General features: G+C 47.9%; 1 protein-coding gene across 1 annotated transcript; it reads left to right on the top strand.

Annotated features, from left to right (window-relative positions):
- Window positions 1–7,754: 7,754 nt before the first annotated feature.
- Window positions 7,755–15,060, top strand: sec14l1 (SEC14-like lipid binding 1). Its single transcript, XM_040191153.2, has 15 exons — window positions 7,755–8,056; window positions 8,277–8,374; window positions 10,486–10,635; window positions 10,723–10,854; window positions 11,088–11,216; window positions 11,337–11,550; window positions 11,813–11,922; window positions 12,046–12,235; window positions 12,498–12,586; window positions 12,662–12,904; window positions 13,179–13,313; window positions 13,458–13,592; window positions 13,772–14,023; window positions 14,143–14,321; window positions 14,440–15,060. Exons 2-15 carry the CDS (start codon window positions 8,312–8,314, stop codon window positions 14,543–14,545), a joined length of 2,127 nt encoding a protein of 708 aa, XP_040047087.2. The 5' UTR covers window positions 7,755–8,056; window positions 8,277–8,311; the 3' UTR covers window positions 14,546–15,060.
- Window positions 15,061–15,763: the final 703 nt, after the last annotated feature.

Genomic DNA, 15,763 nt, shown 5'->3' with positions numbered 1-15,763 from the left:
TGCTGGATGTGTTTCAAATAACGTTCTTGAGAAAGTGTTTCCAAGCTGTTGACTGGTACTCTTTACATGTTCCTGTTTCCAACGGGTATAATAGCTGGAATAACAAGCCGGCCATCTGTGTGTTCCAATACCCATAATAACATGTTTAGTTTGCCAGAAAAAATATTTTGTACCGAATGCAGAATGCCAAAAACACCTGGGTGTCCTACTGCATCATTTGCGGTATGCGAGCCAGCGTGCCGTCCTCCCCATGCTGACCCACCAAGCTGCCGTAGCAGATAAATGAGCAAAAGGAGGATCAAAGGTGCCGTAATGAATGCACGGAGTTTTACCCTAAATGTTTAAACTGTTACTTTAAACATCAGCAGCGATGTAAAGCAAGCGACGGTGCCTTGTCCAATTACATCACATCCGTCTTCCAGGAGGAGAGTCTTTTTTTGTCCTCAGCTCCATATCATACATCCTGCTGACAGATGGCTGTCCTCCAGGCAGTGTCTCACCCTGCTGGACATGCCGTCCTCTTCCGTTAAATGGACGCACTGCACATTACACACATCTGTGGGCATTTCCTCAGTAACGCATGGCCTGAGTAGCGGTGTAGAAGCACAAAGTGAAGTCGAGGGGCTCCTCCACAGTCGTTCGCCGCTCACTGAGCCATGGATCGCTCTGCCAGCTGGCAGCTACGAATACTCAGACTGCGTCGGTCACAGCTGTCAGCCTCTGTGCGAATGCAAAGGCCACTCCATTAATGAATCCATTGAGCAGAGTGAGCAGCACAGCAGATGTAGGAGAGGTGATGCTGCACGGTATAGTGTGGCAGCTTCTCACATAAGAGGAGGGAGGGGGGGGGGGGGGGGGGGGGTTGGCTCAACTTCCCGGTAGATCTGAGAGGCTTGGAGTCCACATGCCTTCAGTCCTGACTGCTTGAAGGGCAGGTAGAGATCCTCCTCCCCTATAGACGGTCCGTCCGCCCAGCGACGCAGCTGTCTGAGTGGACTGTCAAGCTGTAACAGGGGTGATTGAGACAGTGGGGGGGGGGGCACAGGAGAGAAGTGGAAAAGGTCTCCCTGCAGAGAAAAAGACTAATGATTGAAAAGACGGGAGAAGGAATTGAGGCAGACGGTTAAGTGGCTCACGACTTGTTCTTATAAAAGTCTGAAAAGAGATGGAGAGAGAGGAGAAAGCAGCCTGTGTACATGACAGCTTTTATTAGTGTGCCTTCAAAGGGATATTTTACCAACGTCAAAGGAAGTAAATACAGTAAAAGGCAAGAGGTCTCAAATGGGAATCATAGAACATGTTGGCCTTGAATCAAGTTGTTAGGACCTTGATGTAAAAGTTTTTGGGGAGATCAAAAGTATCACACAGCTTCTCCAGAGTTCTCCAGAGTTATGGAGGGAACTATGGATTAATGGAGGAGGTGAAAAGGCTGCAGAGACAGTTCAGAGTGAGATGTAGAGATAAGAAACTGCGCTACCACGATTCAAAAAGTAAAGTTCTTCCCTGAAGTTAGACGAGGATTGTGTGAATGCTTCTACTAAAAGGGTCACAGTGGGCAAAGAAAAAGTGCAGGTGTAAGTCGAAAGGTGCAACTGGTTGAAGTTGAATTAAGGTCCAGTGCAGGACGCGAAGGCGGTTACAGGCTTCAGTTCCATCTGCGTTTCTGGAGGAAAGACTGGCATGTGAGTGCCGTGCATGTTTGATGAATGATTCAATGCTTGGCTGATCAATTCTCCTGACTTTGTGATTGTTCATCCATGACTCTTACTTCCCTTTTATAATACTAAGGGGCGTTTTGTCGGTATGTAGTTGAGCTGATTGATTGATCTCTCCAAACGAATGAGTGGCAACAGAGAGAACTCATGGGTCTTCCTCTTTGTTTCCAAAGACAGTTACTCTGTTTTCTGTCAGCAGTTATTTAAGAGGGACATAATTGCCTCGCTTGTTATCTCTGCATGCAGCAATCTGCACGCTATATCGGCTATTTTGAGAAACCTAACAAATGGAGCTGCAGGAGGTAGTTATTCTAATCACTTAAGCATGCCCACGAGATCCTGAGGTGTCGGATCTTTGCAACGACACCAACATGCGTGTGGGATCTCCACGCTGTAACCTCCCACTTTGATGTGCTTAATTGATCTAAATGAGCTGTTCAAGACAGACACAACCAGCAGAATTCACTAATTACATTTCTGTCATGTAACGCACAAAAAATCCCTCCTTGACTTGGCTCTCCTAACATCATCTGTGCAGCGCGACGTGATGCTGAGGTAGTCGGCAGCCGAAAAGCAGAACACGGCATTGTATTCTATCCCACACACTCTGCTCTCTGCTCGCACGGAGGAAAACATGTTGTTACAGAAAATATCTCGGTGTCTTATGCAATGTTCTGCATGGTGATATCTTTGCTTAAAACTACAGGGTGTGAAAAGAGAATAAGATATTTCGGGAGAAGATGCCCTACAGTTAATCACTTAGTTCTTCCCCCCTGGAGAGTCAATAAAAATTCATTTGGTTTGTTTGACTGATATATTTGTTTATTTGCCTCCATGCGGCTTTATTAGACGATCTACATCACTCTAGAGTTGAAAAAGGTTTTAGGGGAGTTTATGTGGTGGACTATTACATGACTTGGCACAGGGATTTTCTGCTGGTTGCCTGGCAACTTAAAGTCACGACAAGACTCTAGGAAGTTCCAACAAGAAGCCAAGAAACAGTCTGCGGCATGAAGGCATGGGAGCGAGTGAGCTTCAGAAGGGCCGATTTTGTTACCGTCGCACGGTATAAGGCCTGCGGTTTGGCCAAGCAGCCTTTATGCTAAGCTAAGCTATCTGTCTGCTGTTACTTCACACTGAGCCCACAGACACATGAGAAGAGAACAGTTCTTCTATTCTATTCTCTCCACAAGATATTAAATAAGTAAGATTCTTCCTGTGGTGTTGTTCTAGGTTAATGGTGAATCTATACACATCTGCATTTCTCTGTACTGTACTGTTAGCATGCATTCATGCACAGCTTTATTTATTCATACCATGTGACCAGGAACACTTGAGTCAACACGGTAATACAACAAATACGAACAAAAGATACCTGGAACTGGACGATGCCCCCTCTTTCAAATCTCCTCATTGCGTTCTTCGTTCCAGGAGCCTGTGTGCGCTCCAACGTCTTTCTCATTTGGATATAAAAAAGCACTGAAGAAAATGCGTCATGGTGATCGATTCTGAGCCGTTTGTCACATAGAGACCAATGTGTTCCAATCTGTCTTTATATCAGAAGACCAATATAGAGATCTACTAATTAAGCAGAAATTCAGACACATCTGCAACTGGTTGACAGCTGCAGCCACCAACTGTATCGATAACTGACGTATTTTGGCAACCGAAGCAGTCTGAATGCATGTACCCGTCAGCAGTGCTCTGCAGGCTGCCTGCACAGTGTTGCCCAGATCACATTAATTTGTCGGCCCAACTCAATAACAAACTGCCCAAACCATTGACTAACCGGGAACCTGAGGAAACAAAACACTGCATGTGTAGCACACCCTGCTGTGTGTGTGTGTGGACGAAGCTTGACCGTTTCGGCACGCTCTCAAAGCTGCAGCTTTTCTCCAAAAAAGAATGTCACGCGCTCTGAAAGCGAGGTACACACGCTACCTGGGCTGACATGGCCGTTAAGCTGGAAGAGGCACGGAAGTGGAGTCTGTTGTGCTTTCTGGGAGTCAGCGGATGGGTGGCGTTGCTTCTCCTTTCTCTGACTGCTGGCTCCGTTTACTCCGGGTCCTTTTATATTATAAATGGCTGTCAGACGTAATTATTTGAACCCGGGGAGTATCGTGATTTTCTGTCTCACACTGACTTTAGCTCATTTTAAGCTGTTCTGCTTTTCTTGACGTTTCATTGAAGAAGTAGCACTTGAAGAATCTCCTTTTCCTCTTGGGTGAGAGGAATGGGATTCCATGAAGCACACCTCATTTCTCTTGTTCCAAATGTAATCCTTGAGGTGAGCTGGAGGCCGGCACAGTTTGATGTGGCTTTCACGGGGGATCGATGGGATGTACGTTGAATTAGTCCTTGCATGGGCGCTGCATGTAGCACCACTTTCTGCAGACACACGTACAGTATAACTCCTGACATACTTTCAATTTTAGCAAAATATTGATGTAAATAAAAATGTTATCTTGAAAATTGATTCTTTCTGTTAGTCTAACCAAAATATCTGTGCATTAATGAATCTAGACCACGTCTTAAAACAATAATCTATTTTTATCTTTCAAGCCCAGAAAGTCACCTCTTGTTGATTTGTTTTTCCTCAACAGGCTGCTTTAAGATTAGATGCTGACGGCGTGTACACACAGGGTTGGTGTACGAGAGACTAAGCAGGGAAATTATTCTACTCTCAATAAAAGAGAAAACAGCAGCCATTGCATTTCGATTTCACCGGTCAAAATAGATGGCTAAATGATTTATTTTCACTGCCATAAGATGCACCATAATATAAAACATCCCTGGGGTTCAGACGGCTCATGCATAAAAATACCTTCATGTAAAACGAACACAGGGGTAAGCATGCAGCATCCAGACTATCCAGATAACTGTTTGTATTATTATCAATATGTGCTTTATTCTGACCTTCAATCTACCTGCTGGGAGCCAGAATAAGAACATTTGGTGACACAAACCCAGGATATTACACATTGGAGGGACTTGCAGTGCGCTGGAGCCGCTGGCGGTTCTTTTAGAGGAACATTTACAGTTGATGCTTTGATCCGCTGCTTCAGCCCATTAACGCAGATTCCCACCTTAAAGACACGAGCTGCAAAGAGTCCCCTCGTGTATTCATTCTCTCACATGCCATCATCACATCTCCTGTTCATTTCTGTGAGTTTTCTCAATCGTTGGTAATTAACTGAGGACCTCAAGTGGACGGTTGATGAACAACAGGCTCCGTGGGAGGAAACCCCCCCTCTGGACGTGGCGGCTTCCCACGCTGGCTCTCTGTTTGACCTTTACACTGTGGCAGTGTGTTGGTTTCACATCTGACGAGTTTGTTGCAGCAGGTTAAAGTATTTCTACTGTTGAAATGTAGGTTTACATCGTCGTGGATGTTTTTAAATTAGAATTGGCTTTTTTTTTTTTACGAGCAAACATAACATTCTTAAAGCAATTTCATTTGAAGAGAAGATCTCATTGAAAGCTGATGAAGCTGTGAGGTCGTGCAGCACATCTGATCACAAGGTGGTGCAAACTCATTCTTTAAATAACTTCTCCAGACAAACAGAATGTGATTTGCTTTTCTTTTTTCTTTTGTATTATCAAATCCCTTTTCTTCTACATGCCAACTGTTAAGTGTAGTTTATTATATTTAAACTGTGTCTTTCAGATGACTTACTGGTTATAGTTATGTACTTAGTATCACAAGCATTTCTAATGGTTTCTTCCTTGACAGAAATTAGTGAACGTTTCTCTTTTTCAACTGAAAATTCCTATTCAATCAATTAATCAAGATTTTCCTTCCGGCTAATAGCACAAAGACAAGTAGACTATTTCCTCTGATTAGGGTTGGTCCAAGAATAATTATTCTTCTCCAAATAAATGGATACACACACACACACACATACACACACACACACACACACACACACACTTCATCTCATCAGGGAGGAAGGTACTTTAAATGATCTAATTCACAGCGGCAAACAGCTTCTGGATCAATTCTCTCCTCGTCGTGTTAAATTCCTCAAAGCCTGCTCTATTTCCGTCTGAGTCTCCATCGTAGTTCAAAAGGACTTTTTCTCCAGCGCAACAGAGGAGGAAAAAAAAACCCCAAAACGCCTGGAGTGAGACTCCTCAGCAACACTACCTCTCACCTCACGCATCCAGAGCTTCAGTTGCATTCAGCCAGGAACAGAAACTACGATATTTCAGTCCAACGTGCTCATTACTTCAAAAGAATGTTGCCGTTTAGAGTCCGACCACGTCCCCGGCAGATACACGAGATACTAGGGATGGATGATGAAACGCGTTGCCCCCCCCCCCCCCCCCCGTGGCGGCCTGGAGGTGGATGCTGTAGCAGGTAGCACAATGCTGGTGCAAGGCGGCAGTACAGGGGGGGGGGGGGGGGTGAAACCATGCAGCTCCAAAAGACTGCAGCCAGACCGAGGCTGTGTTAGATGTAGAGAGCTGGAACAGCTGGGTTAATATCTGTATCTGTCTGCTGCGTAATGATGACTGAGTCCCATCTGTAATTGCCCGTTGTGTGCAATGTGTTTTAACAGATCCTTCTTCCTGCACAGGCTATTCGTTCTCTATCTGAGCAGCTGAAATTAGGTTCCTTCACAGTCTGGATGAAAATATTTGCAATGATCACACACATCTCCTGGAAGGTCATCACCTGAGGTTGCAGCTGAGGTGTGTTCAGGTACCGGGAAGTCTGAGAAAAGCAAAAATGACACTTTGGTCATTAGAGTCAATTAAACGAGAGCGCTAAGAGGATAATGATACGGGTGATGAGCTCTGAGAGCTGGTGGGCAGCTTTTGACTATGAGGGACTATAATTACCACAAATAATTCATACGTGAATAATCACACCAGGGATGAATCATTATGTTTGTGGTATGCTTCGCCTGGGCGGTGGGTCCATGGTCCCTATTGTAACAATATCCAGGATTAGATTTTGTTTGCAGCATTTAAACTACTGCTCCATTGGGCCGAACGGAGAAATATCTCCTCCAAATGGTGCTATTTCCCATATCTGTCCTCCAGTTATTGTTTTTGTTGAGAAGAATTCATGACTAAACTCTAAAGAAACAAATTAAAGGAATCATCATCCTCTACTTGCTTGTTACTTTTTTAAAGTAGTACTGCTTATGTGACAATGAATCACAAGCGACACAGATGAAGGTCTCCTGAAGATCGGCTCCCGTTTGACTTATCCACCTCTTTCCCTGATTTTATACCTTCTGCTTCCTGCTTACGTGCACATCTACAAATTCCAGAATCATTGGTTAAGGTCCTAACGCTGTATGAGAACCGTCTGTAATAATTTCATGGGTTTGTGTTTGCGCCCCGGGGCCCGTTGTGAATCACTTACACCACTGGTGGTGTTGCACCACAGTGGCTCAATTATTTATCCCGAATAAAGCGAAGACGATTGCTGATGACATTTCTCTTTGTGCCGGAGGTTGATTTGGAATAAGAGCTTACTCCACTTCCCCCTCTCGAGAGATGTCCCCTGCTGGACTCCAGCACTTTTTGTGGGCTGCCAGAGCTTTAAATCCCACCCGCAGCAGATGCTGCTGGAGTGTCAATGTGGGACCAGCTGCATCTCCCTGCAACAGCCGATGTGAGACAGCTAAGCTATATTTATATATAGATGTGTGTGTATGTGTGTGTTGAATATCACATTTACAACTTATTGTTTAAATTGTGTGGGTCTATCAGTCATATAAGTCAGGGGTCTTCAACGCTTTTCAGGCCCCCCAAAGTGATTGCAGGGACCCTCTGTCCTCCGGAGTTTGATCCGGCATCTTTTATTTATGAGCTTTAACCAAAAATGGCGCCCCACTCCCGCCCCCCCCGTTGAAGACCTCTCCTCTACGTCGTTAAATTCTTCATTTCCATCATATTATGAAGGGTCCTGGACGGCAGTTAAACGTCCTGATTAAATAAAGTAATTATTTAAACAAACTCTGCGCCTTTAAACGAAAGAAGGTGCGTCTTATTATATAAATCGTAAGCGCCGCATTTTACTTCGCGCAGGCGCCCGGATATAAAAGTAAAACGCGTTCGTGGGCCTTTCACAATAAAACGGCCTGACGTCACACAGAGAAGCGTCGGGCGGACTTCCGGTTTGAGCGGAAGAGGAGGAGCCAACAGCCGCTCCAGGCTAACAGACGAACCTCAGCGACACTTTGTACCTTTTTCAGGGGGGTTTCGATGCAGGGAACTACTTTTTCTTCCGTTATCTGACAACATGGATAACACGCAGACGGCGGAGAGCTGACAGCCGCAGTGACGCGTCACAAATTCGCGGGGCCGCGGGCTTCGAAACAGCGGTGAGTAAAGTTCGTCCGGCGGTTCGTTTCCGCCGCTCGGGCCGTTTCGTCCCCCGGCAGGCGCAGCGATCTGCGTGTTTATAGTTCTGTTTCGCGCTGATTGAGTCCTCGGTGTGACGTAACGATGCCAACTCGCATGTGAAAGTCTGCTTTGCACGCTGATCAGCTGATCTGTTCACGTGGATCAATAAACCCGATTTTGTTCTGTGTCGTTACCCAGTGTTTGCGGTTATTTAGAGGCGTCCCAGTGCCGCCATGGTGCAGGAATACCAGTCCCCCGTCCGGGTCTACAAGCATCCGTTTGAGCTGATAATGGCGGTGAGTAGCGTGACGTGAAAGACTCGTATGATGTCAGAACCGGTGGCCGGGGAGGCTTTCACGCTTTCCCCACACCCATCAACTTCTGTTTCTGGTCGAAAACTCCGTGGGCCGAATAATCTGGTGGTCCAGGTTGCTGTCAGAGAAAGTAGACCCTTTCAGAAGAAGTCTCCCCCCCCCTCCGGATGCAAGGAATGCTTCGTTTTAAGCCCTCTTTCCTCCCAAGGATGTATTTGCAATGCAAAACTAATTGGAAAAAATATGAATATAAGTATTTTGTATGACTGCTATCGTTAACTTGATAAACCTTGAATCACCTGAGAAATCGATATCCCATTTTTTTTCGCCCCCCCCCCCCCCCCCCCCACCCACTTCAAAACGAATTTGTGCATTTCCAAGATTCCACATCAAGCCGAAGACTCTGATCAGAATAAAGACGCTGAGCTCTGCACGCTTTCCTCCTGCGCAGGCCTCGTTCCCAAAGACACGTCCCTCTCAAAAAGCCCACAATCATCAGCATTCATCACGCGTCACCGCACGTCATCAAAAAGGATCTCATAATGGGCCCTTTGTGAACAGTAAATAACTGCTCATGTGAAAAGATGGACCGGGTCCAGAGGACGGAAGCCAGTACAGTCTGTCATTCATCTCTGGACGCCGTCCTCAGTCCCGATGTCGCAACCTGCGTCCGGGGCAGCGCTCGGTGTTTAACCGGTTACGCCACCGTTGTCTCTTTCGTCACGCGGCTCGATGTTCCCGGGTTTCCTGGACCGATCTGTGAGTGCAGAAATGCATGAGGACGCGAAGGGACATCGGAGACAAAGTGTTCCAATTATGCTTAGTTCTGATGGGAAGGTGAAACATGTCTAAGTTTGCTTTGAAACACGTCATTCCAGAAAATAAGTCAATGCTGCTTATTTACCAGGCCAACGTTTCCCCGTCATGAGTTCTTCTTGATTAGAAGCTCAATGCCACATGTATGTGTTTGTGTGTCGCTGAAACGCGACCACGTAAAACGTCACACATCGGCCCCCTTCGCTGTAGAGCCTCTACATTGTCTTCGTTTAACGCACAGAATAGGGACCACAGTGTAACCCTGTTGTACTGTGACAAATAAGACCTTGTGACCTTGTTGTGAGCTGTCTTTACTGTGGGGGGGGGGGACTTCCTTCCTTCCTTCTCCTGCCTTCTGTAAGTCTTAAAAGGTTTTCTCAGTATAAATCTCTCGCTCCCGGCTACTGAATCAATATTGACAGGTGGCTCGGAGAGACGCTCACGCAGTGTTTACGTCAACTGTCGAAGCCACGGACGAGTAAACGCGTCCCGAGCGGCAGACTGAGCCGCCACTGCTGGACACGCGCCGGCGGCTCAGCGGGTCGCTCCTCTGGCAGGACGAGTGACCACACAAGCGGGTTCTTTTCGGAAGCAACTCCCCCCCCCGACCAATCGGAGAGCGGCCTCGGGGTGGGCGGGACGAAAAACCTGAACCCTCGCTGGGAACGGAATGTACAAGAGACCGGTGCTCGTCCAAAAACAAACCCCACTCACAGGGGTTGGCGGCGTGTGGATTTGAAAGCCTGGGACATATCGTCTTAAAGGGAAATTGTGTCGTCGTTCACTTATTTCTTTGCTTCGCTGATGTTGCGTTGATTTCATGGCGGTTGAAGTATTTTTCTTATGAGAAGGGTCTCTGTGGGCTGAAACCAGGCACCGAGATGCTGCAGCGGCGCTTGTTCCCCCGCAGGCTACAAAAAAATGACGCAAAAGGAATGTGCACAGGGAGCACCTAAAAGAAGTCTCCATTTCAGTTTAGCAAGGATGTACATATAAGTAACTGCAGACAAAGCTAGAATACCTGAACTAATGGCAGGATAAGGAGACTCACCTCTATCCATCCTAATAAAATGAAATCAGTATTTTATGCTTTAAAGACGGACGATCTGTCTTTCTGCCCAGCAATGAATCTCTGCAGTCCAAAACGGGAAAACCTGCTTCAACGATTCCGTCCTGTTGAACGATGCAGAGCGAGTTTCCTTCCTCAGAAGGAACGACTGAAAGAGGCTCGAGGTCTCTGCTGCTCGACTTGCTAAATCTTTTTATATATTCCCCAGGCCTACGTGAGGAGGTTCCCGAGGTCCCACCTGATCCCGGTGTTTGTGGACAGCGAGGTCCTCAAGGAGACACAAAGCCAGGACGGCGCCACGCTGGTCACAGAGAGGCGCTGCGTGATCGACATCGAGGCCCCGCGCCTTCTCAAGCGGGTCCGCCCCACAGGAGGAACCTTTTTTTTAGTCCAGGCGTTTGACCGCGCGATGCTGAGAGATGGTGCTTGTCCTTTCCCCGCTCAGATTGCCGGAGTGGACTACCTGTACTTCCTGCAGAAGAACACCCTGAATCGCAGAGAGCGGACGCTGCGCATCGAGGTCCACAACGAGACCTTCTCCAACCGCGTCGTCGTCCGCGAGTGCTGCAACTACACGGTGAGCGCCGCGGTTTTTCCACTTCCTTCTATTCAGCGCTTGTGTCCTCGATGTAAATGATCCTCTGGCAGTGACCCGCGTGCACTGAACCCTGGTGTCAACAGAGTCTTTAAAAGTCAATGTAGCGTGACTTCCTCAGTGTCACGCTGTTTTTTAATTTTTTTTTTAATCGTTTGCTGCGACACACAACTGTACTATAATATGTTTGGTAACATCGTTGTCCCCTCCCACAGGTCCATCCGGAGAACGAGGACTGGACGTGCTTCGAACAGACGGCCAGTCTGGACATGAAGTCCTTTTTCGGCTTTGAGAGCACGGCGGAGAAGCTGGCTATGAAACAGTACGCCAGCAGCATTAAAAAGGTTCCGATCTTTGACCCTCAAAGGAAATGATCCCCGAGTTGTGGAAGGTTTAAATCGGCTTGTGCCCGCGGTATCGTGAGCCCTGGGGTCCACTGAGCGTCTGCTCTTCACCTCCCGTAGGGTAAAGAGATGATCGAGTACTACCTCAAAGAGCTGGAAGAAGAAGGAGTAACCTACATACCTCGGTGGACCCCTCCCGTTGACCCCGGCGCCGCCAGGCTTCTGCCACCGCCCTGCTCCGCTGCCAAAGCCGCCCCGCTCAGCGCCGCCGAGGCCGGACAGGACGGCAAAGAGGCGGCCGGCCCCTCGGAGCCCGCGGCCGGTTCTCCTGACGGTCAGTGTCTATGGGGGTTAATTAAAAGATAAAAGAAGTAATGCTTTAAAGATATCATTTGTAAATTGGAAGTTCCTAGTCACTATTTCTAAGAATAATGTAAAAAAAAAAAAAAAAAGCAGGGCAAAGCCTTCGGGAATCCAACTTTCCCTGTTATCTATTTCTATTCGTCGTACCATAATGACCGAGTAGGTTGTTTGTAAAGCTCCTGTCTGAGATTCCTGCGACGTGCGCTAACCTTTACACGTGTTGTGGCCCGCAGACAAGCTGGATGCTGATTACATCCGACGTTACCTTGGTGATTTGACGCCTCTGCAGGAGAGCTGTCTCATCCGACTGCGCCAGTGGCTGCAGGAAACCCACAAGGGCAAGGTCACCTAGACACCAATATCCCACCGTGGCTCAGCGCATGCGCGTCCTGCATCCTGGCCTCCACTGGCTAAAGGATCACGAAATGCTTTTTAACCCGATTTTTAAGTCTTGTTGCCTCTTCAGATTCCGAAGGATCAGCACGTCCTGCGCTTCCTGAGAGCCAGAGATTTCAACCTGGACAAGGCCCGCGAGTTCTTGTGCCAGTCGCTCACCTGGAGGAAGCAACACCAGGTGGATTTCCTACTGGACACGTGGCAGCGCCCACAACTGCTGCAGGATCATTACACGGGAGGCTGGCACCACCACGACAAAGGTACCGCCAGAATTCCTCCTTGTTTCCATCGCGACTGAACACTTATCCGTGAATGTATTTATCCTCACGGGTTGAATTGGCCTGTTAATTATTGACTGACGCGGCTGAGCACCATCTGTTGGAGCCCCCGTCTTCGGGAAATGAGTCATTGCTTCCTAACAGCTCAGGTAGAACAGCGGAAGTACCCTCGCCACTCATCCTGACTATTGATCTGTGTGTGTGTGTGTGTGTGTGTGTGTGTGTGTGTGTGTGTGTGGTTCAGACGGCCGTCCCCTGTACATCCTGCGCCTGGGACAGATGGACACTAAGGGCCTGGTGCGAGCCTCCGGAGAGGAGGGACTGCTGCGACAGGTGACTTGAGAACCTTTTTTGTTTTTTTGTTTTTTTTAAACCGGTCGGTGACGCGGCAACTTGCATGTGACGCAGGTCCTGTCCATCAACGAGGAGGGGCTGCGGCAATGTGAGGAGAACACCAGGGTCTTCGGGCGACCCATCAGCTGCTGGACCTGCCTGGTGGACCTGGAGGGGCTCAACATGCGCCACCTGTGGAGGCCAGGCGTCAAGGCTCTGCTGAGAATCATCGAGGTGGTGGAGGCCAACTACCCCGAGACGCTGGGCCGCCTGCTCATCCTGCGGGCGCCCCGAGTGTTCCCGGTGCTCTGGACCCTGGTGAGAATGATGTCCGTTGGTTAGTTTGTTTGACCCAGTTTGTTAAGAATCGATTTAAGCTGCACGGTGCAGATGAAGACGCATCAATGTGAGCAAATGATGAACAAATAATGGAGAGGAAACCGTGCAAGAAAAGGAGTGATACGCAAACATTTGGTAATAAATCACAACAGAATAACTTCAACCCCACAAAGTGCACATGCAGAAGCCATCCTGTTCATTGCTTAAACGTGAATAGTTCAAATGTTCTTCTCTGTTGGTGTCCTGTTTCCAGGTCAGCCCCCTGATTGATGAGAACACCCGCAAGAAGTTCCTAGTTTATGCCGGAAACGACTACCAAGGTCCAGGAGGATTAGTGGACTATATTGACAAGGAAATCATCCCTGACTTCCTGGGAGGCGACTGCATGGTGAGTTTTCAGCCTTTTTAATAAAGCGATAATGGGAACCGAGACTTTTGCTCCTGATTTGAGATGTTGGTCATTTAACTTTCAACTCTATTCACAAACAAGCCAAGAAATCCGTGGGGTTTACCTGCTTCTTTCTCTCCGCAGTGTGACATCCCTGAAGGGGGGTTGGTTCCCAAATCTCTGTACAGGACAGCAGAGGAGCTGGAGAGTGAGGAAAACCGCCTGCTGACAGACTCCATCTATAAGAGTGCCAGTATCTTCAAGGGCGCCCCGTATGAGGTACAACCGCAGCTTTTTATAAAATCTGCTCCCACATGCACACGCAGCAAAAGCTGGTTCTGCCTTAATAGTTAAAGTTAAAGGGCGCGTGCACCGTGTGTTGATCAAGATGCCACCTGCCGCTCTCGCTCCGTATCTCCGTAAAACAAGAACTTTTTCCCCCATTTCCCAACAACCAGATGCTGATCGAGATCAACGAGGCCTCCTCCGTCATCACCTGGGACTTCGATGTGTCCAAAGGAGATGTGATCTTCCACCTGTACCATTCTAGAAGGGCCCCACAGCCCCCTAAGAAAGACACCCTCGGGGCCCACGGCCTCGCGTCCCCGGGGGCCGCCAACGCCCAGGTGATCGACAGGAACTGGGTGCTGGGCCAGGACTACAGCATGGTGGAGAAAGCCCTCACCTGCAGGGAGGGAGAGAGCGTGCAGGTCAGAGGTCATTCTGCCTCCATCTACTCTCTCTCGACTGCGACATCAAAGGAAGCGAGAGCCTCCCCGTCGGCGCCGAGTGAAATTGACCCGCGCGGCTTCTCCTCCTGTTCAAACAGGGCTCCCACGTAACGCGCTGGCCCGGCTTCTACATCCTCCAGTGGCGCTTCCACAGCTCCCCGGCGTGCTCCGCCTCCAGCCTGCCCGGGGTGGATGATGTGCTGGCCTCGCTGCAGGTCTCCTCCCACAAGTGTAAGATGATGTACTACACCGAGGTGCTGGCCTCCCATGACTTCAGGTCCGTTCAGCTCTTTTCTCTCGTCTTGTCCGGGGTTCTTGCTGTAATACAATTACTGTGAAATATTGCGTATAATCACGCCTGAATGTTCCTTTTTTTTTTTTTTTTTTTATTCCAGGGGATCCATGACCAGTCTGGGGTCGAGTCACAGCGGCTTCTCCCAGCTCAGTGCCGCCACCACGTCCTCCAGCCAATCACACGCCAGCTCCACCGTCTCAAGGTAGCATCTGCCCGCCAGATGTTTGAAACGACAGTCCTCTGACCGTGCCTTACGGAGCTTTCCACGGATGGAGGCGAGGAGGCTTTTGTGGAAATGTTTATATATTTACAGAGTTTTGTGTTATTAATATTTGAAAATAAACTGTACACTTTGATCTCTAGGGGATTATGTATTTTAGGTGTCCTGTCCGTCGAATGACTGACTCGTCTTTTTGTTTGTTTTTATTAATGTTAGTGAACATAACGACCGTGTTGCAGTAGATGCGTGTCCGCAGCATTTGCTGTGCATCTGCTGGATTGATGAACGCAAAGCCCGGTGCCTCACAAACCTCATTTTCTAAATATTCAAAGTATCTCTGCCAAATGCAGCTGCTTTTATCCTCCACCAGATGTCAGTGTCCTCTGTGACTCCACTGCTCTCCCATCCGCATTGTTCACACTTCCACACGTTGCCTGGACTTTTAAGAGAAAGAGAGAGAGATAATTGTTTTGAATAAAGAATTTATCCCAAGCATTACAATTGATTGTAACATGATTGTGTTTGTGGCGTTGCACTGGATTTTCTGCAGAAGCAGTAGTTGGGTTGTATTTCTAAAGCTTGGTTATTAATCACTTTACTGCGATAGTTTAGAGCGAGTAGGTGATGTGAAATCTCTGTTAATGTTCCCTGAGTTTTTTTTTTGTTTTTTTTTGGACTCTTGGTTGCTGCTTTAAATGCAGTACAGTGCGGCCCCTTGCGATCTGGCACGGCGCCCGGCCGGCAACTGATTTACATAAAACTTTAATTTCCATAAACTTATCAGAAGCTTTCAGCTCAATCTTAATTCAATTTCCCAGTGTTGTTTTTTCCCCGTACTGTTGTTTTTCAGACTTATGTGGTGTTGATGCTTAACCCGACCAGTCAGGTGGATTTAGTTTTCTTTGGGATTGATTGAACTGGCGCGCGGCCTCCTGCTGGTGACGTCGGGGGTCGTTAGAATGAAGAAGCGCAGTGACTTGGCCAGAAGTTTATTTACTGTGTCACCCATCTGGCTCTAATGGCCTCCCAAGACGCACATTATCCAGATAAATAGCAGCACCTCTTTCCCCCGATACACAGAATCTACTTTAAAACGCCTTGTTCCCTGAGCACTGATGTGATTTAAGGCTGAATTCTTTTACTGCCTTTCACAGGGTTGAAAAAAAAGATACATTACACGGGTAACTTTAGGCAAGTCAATCAA

Source organism: Gasterosteus aculeatus, chromosome 11 (genome assembly GCF_964276395.1).
Source record: "Gasterosteus aculeatus chromosome 11, fGasAcu3.hap1.1, whole genome shotgun sequence".
Classification (NCBI taxonomy): Eukaryota; Metazoa; Chordata; class Actinopteri; order Perciformes; family Gasterosteidae; genus Gasterosteus; species Gasterosteus aculeatus.
The sequence above is the reverse complement of the archived record's forward strand: the minus strand, read 5'-3'. Positions and strand labels throughout refer to the sequence as shown.